The following is a 13,122-nucleotide window of genomic DNA, read 5'->3' as shown; positions in this document are numbered from 1 at the left end:
CTACACAAGCCAAGCGAGGGACGAGCCAGACCCTGAGCCCAACTAGACAAGAGCCAAGGTCGACTTAATTGTCCTCCTGCTTGTGGACAAGGAGCTAAAACAGAAGGGAGAGAGAGGTTCTGTATCTCCTCACCTCATCTGCTCATCAAATTCTACTTGTAACCAAGGAACAGCCAGTGAGTGTGAGTGCAGGTTCATCAGGACACAAAACCCTCCAGTCCTGCTATCTCAGTCACACGCGGTGCTCTATCCTATGTAGAATATTAACCATGTGCAGTTACAGTATCAACAAATGTCATATTCAGAACAAATATTGACATAGTATGACAGAAGTGCCCCTCAGGGGTAACGTAAACAGAATTGTAACAATTATATAAAATTTCTCTATAGGATGGGTATAAAGTTTAAACCGACCATCGTCCTTCTGGCAGGTCTGCTTCATAGAATAGGCTGATTTATCGGATCGGTGTCTGCATTGGAAAGCCCAGAACATGAGCTATAGATTCCCCTGCAAACTCTCCTTTATAGGTGAAGGCTGAAGGGAGTGGGGTCAAGGGTTCCAGAGCAACTAAACAAAGATGGAGAGAGGCAGCGTACCAATGACTACGAGGTTACTACACGCACGAGTCACATATGGATTCATTTTGGGGAAACTGCAGTATTTTGGACACCACATAAGGCTACTGATATGTGGAGCAGATCCCAAGTATGGGTTCTCTTGTCTCAAGCGTCTATTGTTCAGTCGTAAGGTATACATCTCTCATTACAAACCATACCATGATTCATGGACGTGTAAACCATTGAGCTCAGTGTGTTAATAGATCACTAAATAATCAAATATATTAATTATTACTGTTTTTAATGAATGACCAGCTCTTCTGACTCAGCAGGCAGAAATAAGTGTCTACTATCAATAGGCCTACGAGGGCTAGATGGAAACGTAAGAACATAGAATGCGACGGCAGATAAGAACCTCTCGGCCCATCCAGTCTGCTTATTTTTTTCCTGCAAACCTTAATCAATCTTTGATCTCGGGTAGCTTTATGTCTATCCAATGCATGTTTCAATTCCCTTACTGCCGGGAGGCTGTTCCACTTATCTACCACCCTCTCAGTAAAGTTAAACTTCCTCACATTACATGTAAGCCTCTGACCCTCTAGTTTTAGATTATGTCCTCTTTTTCTATAGCTGAACCTCAGGGCACATGAGGCAGTCGCTGTAATACGCAGTCATCGTTGTGACGTGATAGTTATGTCTTCCTCCCGCTTGGATGTTGCCTGCAGTCCTGATGATTGGTCGGGACAGGCAGAAGCTGGGATGTGGACCAGCTGTCACCCCAGTCCTAGCAGATTCAGTCCTGTCGTCGGGATTATATCTGTAATATACAGCGTGTTCATTGTTTATGTTTGTTTAAACAAGGTTTCCTGGTAAAGTAGCCGGAATTGAGCAGCGGCGGGTGGCCGACTAATTATTTTGGCAGTTTTATAGGTGGTTTAATGTTCTACGGGCGATGTGGGAGGTTAAACGCCAGCATTGTTCTGTGCAGTGGGGTCCGCAATGGTCGACACTGCAATGGTCTGCAGACTTTTTACCGCTCACTTCCTTTAACTAAAGCCACCTGCAGGTGAAGCAATATGGCCGCCGCACACAGCCCAGTTCCCCCACACTTTCCAGCGCTATCCCCTGATTGGGTAGGAAGTGACGTAGAGCGCAATGCTTGTTTCGTGGTTGCTAGGCAAGCCGAGGCCGCTGAACCCCGGGAATAATTTGTAATAATATTTAGCACTAATAGATTGTAAGCTCACAAGAACAGAAGCCTCTTATTGTCAGCAATAAGAAAAATATTTTGAAAAGTTTTTTTCAAAACTTTTTCTGGGTAAAATATAACCTATTGATATAATTCTCACCTAAACGTAACTATAGCAAAATAATCTACATTGTTCCTGCAGTCCATTTGACCTGCTTTTCTTTGCTGTGACCTCTGTAAGGGTTAAAGATAATTTTTATTTGATTATTCAGTGTATTTTTACAGAGATTCTTCCTTCTCAATCAGTTCTAAAGAACGCTGAAACTACTTCCTTAATAGATCTTCCCCGGGATGATAAGCACAATATAGAAACGTTACACAACCGGAGAAGTTTTTTTTCACTATTTGCTGCACGTAAGCGGCTGCCGACGCAGGGCCGCCGGGGAAAATGCAGAGTCATGCTGCCTGTGCAGCCATTGTCAGGAAAGCAGGAAGAGAAAACTGCAATGGGAAAAGAAAAAAAAAAGGGGGGGGGAATAAACAACTTAACTACCAGGGCAACGGCAAAGCAAAGAGAGGGACAGTGCGGCAAGGGTTAAACACCTCCAACATTTACCGGCTAAAGTAATGACATAATTATAAGGTATGGAGTAGAAGGTTGCACAGTATAGACGTAAATAGAATTAAAAAAAAAAATGGTAGGTTGTGAGGTTTAACCCTTTGAAGGCTAAATATTTTAACCCTTTGGTAGCTGCACAAAGCATTGATTCACTATGGTCTTTTGCAGTAGGAACAGACTTTTGTGATCTGCTGGTGAAAGATTTCCAAAATCCATCGTAAGATATCGCACGGGAATTGGGAAGATGATGTCATAGAGCAACTTCAGTGTCGCTAAAAAATTTTACTTAAGGTTACCTTCCCCAGATATTTTATTAGGCTTCCATTCCATGGTCTTTCTGGCAGATGTGGGGTAGTTACCGCATCTCTTTCTGCCATATCATATGCGTTTCATACATCTTTTTTCTTTAGTACAGAAGGACTCCAGAGTTGTTTGTTTCCTTGTATAGTTGGATCAGAAGCTTTCAACCACAATGGTAAACGTATGGAGAATTTTAAACAGTGGCAACAAACTGGGGATAACATGACGGTGCAGGGACTTTAAACCTGGAGGTCCCAATGCGGCCGGGCACCTGCGGCCCATCAGGCAATGCCAGTATGCAAGATGGCCAGTCCAGGCCCTCCAGTATAGTCGTAGTATAGTATGCTGTACTTGGCACCTCATGACATTGTGGCTCACTGGGCTATGATGTCATATGCATACTTGGGATGTCTCTGGGTTGGACTGGCAGTCTCCACATGAATCTGGGCTTCCCCGGGTCTCGGGGTCAGCTTCTTCTTTCCCGGGCAGGAAAGCGGCGTGTGTGTGTCCGTGTCCGCTACCCGTCCATTTCTCCTGCTCCCTGCCCCTTCACGAAGCCTCTGCCCCAGAAGAAGGAGTGCTCCAGGAGGCCTACCCAGGGAAGTTTGCAGGTATAGTCATATTCCCTCAGCAGAGAGGATGGAGGCCGCCGAGGTACGTGGTGAGGAGCGACTGGGAGTGCTGCCCTGGACCATGCCTAGGGAAAGAACCCATCCTAAAAACACCACTACACACAGAGACATGGAAACAGTGTGAATATACCAAATATTGTGTTGGGTAACCTTTTGACTCGTGGCAGCCCTTCCCAACCCCATGAAGAGTAAAGTGTTGGGATCTTGTTACATATTGTGTGCTTATTTATTACTTTGATTTGCAGCATCATTCGCTTTTACTGCCATAGGAAACGTGAGGACTCAGCCAGCATTGAACTTTGGGCTGGGCAGGGTGCAGAGCCGCTAGGCGTGCTGGTCACTTGGAGGCCTGTCCCGTGTGTTAAGACACCATTGCTCAGCTTCATTTTCATGTTTCTGGTCACCGAACTAGAAAAAGAGAAGCCAATGAAATCAGCAAACAGGAACATCTTAAAAACTGAGCTTGAGAAACTTTAGTTTGTATTTCAAAGGTGAATATTTTCTTTCCACTGCTGTATGCATTAATAACCCGCAACGCTGTATGCATTAATAACCCCCCAGCGCTGTATACCATAATAACCCCAAGCGCTGTATACAGTAATAACCCCCATTGTTGTATACAGTAATAACCCCCCAGAGCTGTATACAATTATAACCCTCAGTGCTGTATACAGTAATAACCCCCCAGAGCTGTATACAGTAATATAACCCCCAGCGCTGTATACAGTAATATAACCCCCAGCGCTGTCTACAGTAATATAACCCCCAGCGCTGTATACAGTAATAATCCCCAACGCAGTATACAGTAATATAACCCCCAGTGCTGTATACAGTAATAACCCCCCAGAGCTGTATACAGTTATAACCCTCAGTGCTGTATACAGTAATAACCCCCAGTGCTGTATACAGTAATATAACCCCCAGCGCTCTATACAGTAATATAACCCCCCCAGTGCTGTATACAGTAATAATCCCCAACGCGGTATACAGTAATATAACCCCCAGCGCTGTATACAGTAATAACCCCCCAGAGCTGTATACAGTTATAACCCTCAGTGCTGTATACAGTAATAACCCCCAGTGCTGTATACAGTAATATAACCCCCAGCGCTGTATACAGTAATATAACCCCCAGCGCTGTATACAGTATTATAACCCCCCCCCGGTGCTGTATACAGTAATATAACCCCCAGCGCTGTATACAGCAATAGCCCCCAATGGGTGGGGAGTAAGTGTCAAGACCTCGCTCCTGCGCCCCGGAGGATTCAGGTGTTGACCCAGAAAACTGGAGAAGCGGTCCTTCTTCCGGAGTTCTCCAGATCAAACCTGGAAAGTTCCGAGTTATGGTAACAACCTCCTGCTCCGTATACAGTGATAACCCCCAGTGCTCAATACAGTAATATACCCTCCAGTGCTGTATACAGTAATATAACCCCCAGCGCTGTATACAGTAATATAACCCCCAGCGCTGTATACAGTAATATAACCCCCAGCGCTCTATACAGTAATATACCCCCAGCACTGTATACAGTAATATAACCCCCAGCGCTCTATACAGTAATATAACCCCCCAGCGCTGTATACAGTAATATACCCTCCAGTGCTGTATACAGTAATATAACCCCAGCGCTCTATACAGTAATATACCCCCAGCACTGTATACAATAATATAACCCCCAGCGCTCTATACAGTAATATACCCCCCAGCGCTGTGTGCAGTAGTGTAAGTCAGCATTGACAAAAGCCTGTTTTTTTGATCCAGTAAATATTAATTTATCTTCAGACCTGGAGGCGGCCATTGTTGTCATTCATTTGATATTTTGGGTGATTATCCCGGCTCAAACACCACACTGAGCTGATGCTTTATGGCAATGCTAACAAAGTCCGTTCCTCCATAGACTTTTATTTGTCAAAATGTCCAATTGGATGACTAAGCCTGAGCCATTCTATTGTCTACCACAAGTCAGTTTGTCTAGTAGATTGGGTTAAGATAACAGATCGAGAACTAATAAACTAATATCCCAAGTGGATCATACCAAGGAACAGTCAGTGAATGTCACGTTTTCCACAACAAGAAATATCCTCAATGCTCAGGTAAATTGGAAACCTTTCTATTTTTTTGTAATAAATATATATACGAAGAACCAAAGTTCCAAAAAGGAGCATAATCTGTCAAATATATTTATTTGAATTTATTATCAGTTTATAAGTTTTTCAGCCCCCCCCCCAGTTTATATATTAGTATTATTATATTCCTTGGATACATTGTAGCTGCTTTTGATCTATAGCTTCATCTTACTAATGATGACAATAGAGTTTTTTTATTTTAGCAAATGAGTAAGACATGGGGTGAGTGGGCATCCCGAGCCCCCTCCACTCCCTGCAGCCCTGACATGGGAAGGGAGGGCACAGGATGACGGAGAGACGCTTCTGTAAGGATTGGGGGAGGGCAGCAGGCGGTGCTCGCGATATTTGCCGCATATATAGCCCTTCCAAGGCTGAGATCTTCTCCTCCCGCCTCCTGCACTTATTCGGAGCCGTCTCGGAGTACCCAGAGCTGTGTAAGTGGAAACCCCCCTAATACCACCCCATCTCCCCACACTGCATGCGCTATGGACCGTTCATCCCACCTGCGCTGTATCAGGCCGTATGCTGGGGGGGGGGCACAAGGGGGGTTATCAGCCCTGAGGATGTATGCAGTCAGGGTGGCTTTGAACTTGAACAGAGCCTCATGGGAGAGGAAAGTGAAGGGCAAATTCTTTGTTCGTTAGCAGACTCCATGCATGTGCCCCCCGAGCGCCCCGATTCTGCCCCAACCGTGGCATCTTTGCACCTGTCCTTATACACCGCAGAATGAGCGCATTATATAATATTACACAGAGCTCCCTTTGTTACTCGCCGAGCCCTGCCATGACGCCTCATGTGCCGCATTCTAATCTTCTAAATCCCCGATGCAGACTCCTGCTAGAAGTTTCTTGTCCATCACACCCCTTCTGTAAGGGATTGGTGACGTCATTGGAAGCTGCACATTTCCTGGGTGCTGGGGCAGTTAGAATATTCACCCTTAATGTTCCCTTCATTTATTGGGGGTATATTTTATGGGGGGGGGGGGGTCGTCCTCCCAGTTTAGGTTGACATGCCCCATCCCATCCCGGTGCATTAACTCCTTTATTGCTTGTCTGATGTATGGGATCTCCTCTAGCAATCCACAGCCCAATGGAGCAAAAATCAAAAATAATAATAATAATCCTTTTAAATTTGTAATTTGTTTTAAGATTACAGGATGGGGATTCAGGTACTTAATATTCTTGGTTTCCATGCTGCTTGTCATCAATTCATAAATGTGACTTGCATGTATTTTTTTTTTTAATTATTATTATTTTTCCCATCGGTAATTAGTTTCTCAGTAATTTTTTCCCATCGATATTCTAGAATTTATTCTGTATTGTGAAACGGCGGTTTAAGGTGGGTAGCAAGTCTGCCAAGTTGAGTAATGAGGACGCGCATGGAACAGGATATTTGCCTCTGGGAGTTGCAAGTTTATGATTCTTTTTAGTCTGTTCAGGAAGAACCTGTATTATCGCATCATAAAAGCCATTTTTTTCATGTCTAGGATTGATGGGCATTGTTTTTATAACAAGTACAGCTTAGACGCTGTAAAATGAATTTTTTTTTCCCGCTTTAGGTGCAACCCTGAAACTTTTGTGATGACTTATACATCAAAAGCTGCCACAAAGTAGCCACGCCAAGAAGCTTTGTGTTTTGTTTGTTTTTAAAGAAAAAAAAATAGACTAAACACTATTTTGACTGTAAAAAAAAAAAAAGTAAAAGTTGTAATTTTTGCTCCTGCAATGTGTAAGCCTACATGTAAAAGGAGAGCCATTATAGTTAAAATAAATAATAATAATAATATATATATATATATATATATATATATATCTTTTTTTAAACCTCTCCTCCCCAGATTATGTGCGGCTACTTAGGCGCCCTTTGGAATGAAGGAAAAATCTTTGAATGGTAGTGCAGGGTGATCAGAGTTTTTCGGGCAAAAGTTCAAGTTAATTAATGACTTAAGTGTTTTTTTATGTATATGCATTGATTGTAAAAGCACGTGCGGCCCCTGGTTAAATAACTAGCGAGATGCAAACGTAGGCGATTTAACAGAATGGCATGTATCGTAGTTCCTGTTATGAGCCAGAGCATAGAATCCGTGAATGGCGGTCGGTGTGATGTAAAACCACTGCATTCATTGTAAGGTCAGGGCAATTATTCTTCACAGCTAAGATGCAAGGACCTACTTTTTTTTTTTTCCTCCCCAGGACACAAACACACGCACATCATGTGATGTTGCCCCACTCATGTAACATGGATCAACTCACAAAAAGGAATTGATTACTGTGTTAAATAATTGATTCCCTTCTGTAAGTTTCTACATCCCACGTGCCGCAGGGTCTCGCTTTACATGGTCCGCTCACCAGCCGAGATGTACGGCCGTGTCTCAAAACACAGATCTGTCTGAACCGGATCACTTCTGTGTGAATGAATAATCAAAAATCTCTGAAATATTAGACTCCTGAAGTCTATTTTTTAACAGGGTATCAAATAGTTTGTGAAGGGGGGGTCTTTGTACCCAGAGGTCTGAAGAAGTTTTTTATATCTTTTTTTTTTTTGTCTCTGAAATCTTCGGATGAGGGGTTGTTACTTTCTGCTTACGGCGTGCAGAATATTCATGATCCCGATTCACATGTTTTATTACCTGTTGAGCATGAAGTGGCGCAGGTCCAAGCCTTTAACGACCGCCGTCGGCGTTTGGTATACTTCTCGCTGAGGGAACGCATTTCACGTACTCCGTGTTTTCAGTTCTCGGCCGTGTCTGGCCTTGCTGCTCCGTGTCAGCGCTCAGGAGTTTGCAGTAATTTATTTATTTATCTCCAGACACAACAATGTCTTCCGGAAATGCCAAAATCGGGAAGCTTGCGCCTGACTTCACAGCAAAAGCCGTGATGCCCGACGGGCAGTTCAAGGATCTGAAGCTCTCCGACTACAGAGGTTGGTGTCTGTTATGAACTGATTCTTTGGAAAACATAAAAACAGAATTTGATTTGGGAGCCGAATGACTATCCCATCCATGCTTAAATTCTCACTGTATTAGTTTCTACTACTTCTTCTTAGAGGCTGTTCCACTTATCTACTACCACCCCAGTAAGTTTAATTTTTAACTGAGATGCCAGCGCTGAAACTGGGATGTCCAACAATTGTCACCTGTTCGTGGCTGCTATGTACCGGAGTGAATAGATTGTCCCTGTCTTGAGATCCCACATATTATTTTTACATTACAGGAAAGTACGTTGTATTCTTCTTCTACCCCTTGGACTTCACGTTTGTCTGCCCGACCGAGATCATCGCATTCAGCGACCGGGTCGAGGAGTTTAGGAAGCTGAACTGCGAAGTGATCGGCGCCTCCGTGGATTCGCACTTCTGTCACTTAGCTTGGTACGTCTTCAAAAACACATCAACTGTAATGGTAGCTGGAGATGGCTTCAAAAATAACCAATTTTCTCAGCCAACAAGAACCATCCCTTCTATCTAGTCTGTCCATTTTTTTAAACCCATCTCTGAAGACAGTTCCACTTATGGACCCATATTTCTAAATGATAACTTTGTTCCATCTAAGCCTCTGACCCTTGATTTTTAGAGAAGCACGCCATTATAAATCTAGACTGTCAAAGGCCATGCGCTTCCTCGGAGGTTTATTATCTCCTATATAAGCCAGTCTTAAAATCATGTTCCTGCTGTATGTAACTGCAGCCTAACGTTACATCCCATCCTCTACAGGACCAACACTCCACGTAAAGAAGGCGGTCTGGGCGCCATGAAAATCCCTCTGGTGGCCGATACCCTGCGCACCATCTCTCAGGATTATGGTGTCCTCAAGGAGGATGAAGGGATCTCCTACAGGTAACCGCAGCGCTGAGCTGCTGACTGCATCTATAGGTAGTTGGCTTCAGTATATAAATCCGAGGCTCTCTTAGCACGAGTGCATCAAGTCATCCGTCGCAGGATTCAATGGTACTTTGCGGGTGGTGGTGTTTTGTAAACAATTTAATTGGTAACATTTAGCTATTTGGTGGTTGTAAAGGCTATTAATGAGTGCCTTGCCTTAGCTGCACTCACCGGAGGAAAAGCTTTCCGCAGAAAGGCAGATCTCGTACCAGACCATGTAGCCACATCGATAAGGCAATGTCTTCCAGCGCGAAGGTGTAGTATGTAGAAATCTGTATGAGACATGCTTATACACGTCACCATATTACATACTGGTAATTCAGGATCTGCCGTGTAATGCAGGGTAAACACTCGCTGTACAGATATTGTTATGGATTGCAGGCTTGGGGAATTTTTTTTTTTTTTAACAGATTCTGTAAAAATTTTCATTTCAAATTGCATAGAAAAGTTTAATTTAAATGCTCCTGACTCCATGGCGACCCGATTTTTAAGGTAGTCACACATGTTCAGTCTGTACTATTTAAAAGATGTATCTCGCAGTTACAAAAACCTATTAGCTTGTCACCAATTTAGTTTAATATATTGCCCTCCGCGTGCAGGAATGGTTTCTTGATGCTCTTTAGCAATTTGATCTCCGCTTTCAAGTAAATAAGTCTCCTTTTTCATAACAAAGGCATGTTGGCGGCTTTGTTTATCAGAAACCTGAAACCAGGAATAAAGCTCTATATTAAGTGGCTCGACAGAATAATTGAGTGCCAACTGATGTACAAAATCTATTTATTTTGTACTATTTATTTTATTTATTTTTTTATTTATTTTTAGGGGTCTGTTTATCATCGATGATAAAGGACTTCTGCGCCAGATCACCATTAATGATCTGCCTGTCGGCCGCTCGGTAGATGAGACTCTTCGGCTCGTGCAGGCGTTCCAGCACACAGACAAATACGGAGAAGGTGAGTACTCTGTCCCTGCTTTACAGCAGGTGGTACAACCTGCCCCTTCACACAGTGTATTGCCTGCTTTGTGAAACCCGGCTCGTAAACCGGACAATGTGAAGGTTAGTTATAGTGAGGGTACTTTGTGTTTGTTCTGCGCTGTCAGAAATAGATGTAAACTGTTTCTAGTGTTTTCTATTGTACTTTATTACCCTGCAACGTTACCCTCACGTGCGTAGCTTTTTGCGGGTGTTTAGGTTTAAGGCCAAAACTCTTCCTTCTGGAGTTCAGAAGAGTCTGTAAAGACCCCACAGGATCTCTGCTACTCGCCCCAAAAAGCGAATGCCGGAACTTCTGTTAAGACAATCTCGAGTATCTTGATGTGAGCTGGTGATGCCGGCTCTCTGCTGTGAGATCCTCACATATGATGTGTCGGGTTAGGACAGTGTTTGTAGAGCTCTGCGGATGGGGTTACTTTGGGTATTTCTCATTTCAGATACTCCCTTGTCTGACCCTTTGTCACAGAAACCCCTGAAACACATCCCAATGTGCCTCTGATCAAGGGACCACTCCTAAATCTGTCAATGGCCAGTCTTACAATGTTGGGCGTCTCGTAATTCCATTTAAAGCTGTCCATCCCAGTCCTCAGAGCCATGTTTAATTACTGTAGAAATATTTATTGTATTTGGAACCCGGTGAGGCTCATGGGGTGCAGATGCCCATCTTCGTTTCTATATTTGGCTAACTTGTAACATGTTGGGGTCTAACACTACATACTGGTGACCTCGGTCCATCCTGCTTATAGCTGGTCTGCAGTATCTATGGTGCCACCATCTGCCACACGGTGAACCAGAGCCCATAGAAGGCACTTCACCAAACTTTTACCCTCCAACTATATTACGGGTGCGAGGTCTGATGTGACCGTAACTCTTATCCAAAGGCTATCTGTTTCCAAATGCTTCACATATATACCTAATTATACGCTATAATGCGTGGAAGCAGCAGTCTTAACTGTCTGTTCCCATGATCTACGTGATTATTCCTCCCCTGTGGAATTCTGGATCAAATGACTTGCTCTGCCATTTCATGCCACTGATCATAGCTTACAAATGCCTGGTTGAATCCCTTCAGTCGGTAAAAAAGTAAAACAACTTGAATGGCAGAACGCATTGAACTATATAGTGTTCTGAATTTATTTATTTTTTTACTAGCCCAAGTGGCCCAGTGAATTTCTGGTGATTCCTAGTATTGCAAAAGTAGATTAAAGAAATCCCCTGTTGCCGTCCGTTATCGATTGTATGGAATTGTGGAGTTTCACTTTATCATATTATTCCATCTCTAATCCATACTAATCTACTTTCTTTCAGTCTGCCCCGCCGGCTGGAAACCGGGAAGCGACACCATCAAACCCGACGTCCAGAAAAGCAAAGAGTACTTCTCCAAGCAAAAGTAAAGGTCGAAAATGCCTGCAGTCCTGACGAGATGGGGCTTTTGTCTCGTGTTTTAAGGGGAAAAGGGTTTTTTTTGTAAAGTTCTTTCAAACCTTCAAACTTTAGTTCTTCCCGTAGTGGTTGTTTTTCATTATGGGTCCTGTTAACCCTGTATGTGCCCCAGAGGTGTGTAGTGCATTAGTTATACTTGACTCCTGGACTGCCTGCTTGTTAGTACAGCAGGCCACGGCAGCAGAGAATCCTGTATGTGTGAGAATGTTCCTCAAAACCTCTGCTAGGTTATCAAGTTTTGTAATTAAACTGACCAGTGACTTAGAAAATGTGTCCAAAGTGTCTTTATTTTTAATTTATTTATATATACCATGCAGCAAAAAAGTATACTTTTAACATAACAATGTACTCACAGAGAATTCATACAAAGTGCCTTCAAATAAGACGTGTCTGTTTTGGGAGGATACACAGTCCGTTATATACGGGCATTGTACGCCAATTGTGGCATGGTTTCTACCCCCTTGCCCCGCACCGAAGGCAGCATCTGTGCTTTAAACTTAACAACCTGCGTCATCGATGCCTGTCCAGGGTACCGATGGGTGATGAGGACGAGGTTTACATTCCCCGATTGCCTGCCCAAAGCCGCCATTGTGCCGCCAGCATGGGTTTTTCTGCTATAGTCTCTTACTTCGAAGCCTCCGGGTGAAAAGCTGCATTCTCGGGTCACTCGCCTTTCTCCGGGGCAGATGAGAAATGTTTACCCACATCTGCCCCTCTCGCGTCTAACCACATGCCTTACATAACCCGCCCTACTTCCCGAGCTGAGGTAGCTTACGCTGCAAAGTACCCAGGTATTATGGTGCTACCAGTTGGATACCCCGTCCCCTGGTCCTGTCTGAGCGTCCTAACCCTTCCTATTTAACCTCAACAAACACAGAATGAATGCAAATACCAGACCCTTAGTGGGATCCATCATTCACCCTATAGGGGATGCATGGCGCATGCACGTGTAACGATGCGTCTTGATGTTTACTTGTTATGAGCAGAGCTGTTGCTTTTAGTAGGTAAAAATAATTGCAATCTGTGGTAACACTGCCATAAGTTTATATTGTCAGGAAGCAGACATTTGTACTGGTCTTCTGCATGTTTAGCTGGTAATCCTAGTCAGGATAGTGATGACTTAATGTCCAGCGTATACATGCACAGCTACATTACTGCAACACCAAAAAATGGTTGTTTTCACATAAATTGCCACAACCAGAAAAATGTAATAAATAATAATTGTAGGATCATTTTAATTGGGATTACCTCATGTAAATGACCAATATTTAAATGTAACTGACGTATTGCAGTTTGCGTTAAAAACCGGAAACAAAAACGGATCATTACGCCGAATTGATTGACTTTACTAGATGGGAAGCGGTGAGAAATGAATTAACCGGTA

At 43.4% G+C, this 13,122-nt stretch overlaps 1 protein-coding gene across 1 annotated transcript; it reads left to right on the top strand.

Annotated features, from left to right (window-relative positions):
- Window positions 1–5,756: 5,756 nt before the first annotated feature.
- Window positions 5,757–12,007, top strand: LOC128500128 (peroxiredoxin). Its single transcript, XM_053469164.1, has 6 exons — window positions 5,757–5,859; window positions 8,234–8,347; window positions 8,638–8,791; window positions 9,134–9,256; window positions 10,124–10,254; window positions 11,604–12,007. The coding sequence occupies exons 2-6, from the start codon at window positions 8,242–8,244 to the stop codon at window positions 11,687–11,689; spliced, it is 600 nt and encodes a 199-aa protein (XP_053325139.1). The 5' UTR covers window positions 5,757–5,859; window positions 8,234–8,241; the 3' UTR covers window positions 11,690–12,007.
- The last annotated feature ends 1,115 nt before the right edge of the window (window positions 12,008–13,122 follow it).

Source organism: Spea bombifrons, chromosome 6, assembly GCF_027358695.1.
Source record: "Spea bombifrons isolate aSpeBom1 chromosome 6, aSpeBom1.2.pri, whole genome shotgun sequence".
In the NCBI taxonomy this organism is placed as follows: Eukaryota; Metazoa; Chordata; class Amphibia; order Anura; family Pelobatidae; genus Spea; species Spea bombifrons.
The sequence above is the reverse complement of the archived record's forward strand: the minus strand, read 5'-3'. Positions and strand labels throughout refer to the sequence as shown.

What these genes read in the sequence shown, in the direction of transcription:
- LOC128500128 (XM_053469164.1), top strand. Translation starts at nt 8,242, where the DNA reads ATGTCTTCCGGAAATGCCAAAATCGGGAAGCTTGCGCCTGACTTCACA. An exon ending in GAAGCTCTCCGACTACAGAG is followed by an intron (nt 8,348 to 8,637) that starts GTTGGTGTCTGT and finishes TTTACATTACAG; the next exon opens with GAAAGTACGTTGTATTCTTC. An exon ending in CACTTCTGTCACTTAGCTTG is followed by an intron (nt 8,792 to 9,133) that starts GTACGTCTTCAA and finishes CATCCTCTACAG; the next exon opens with GACCAACACTCCACGTAAAG.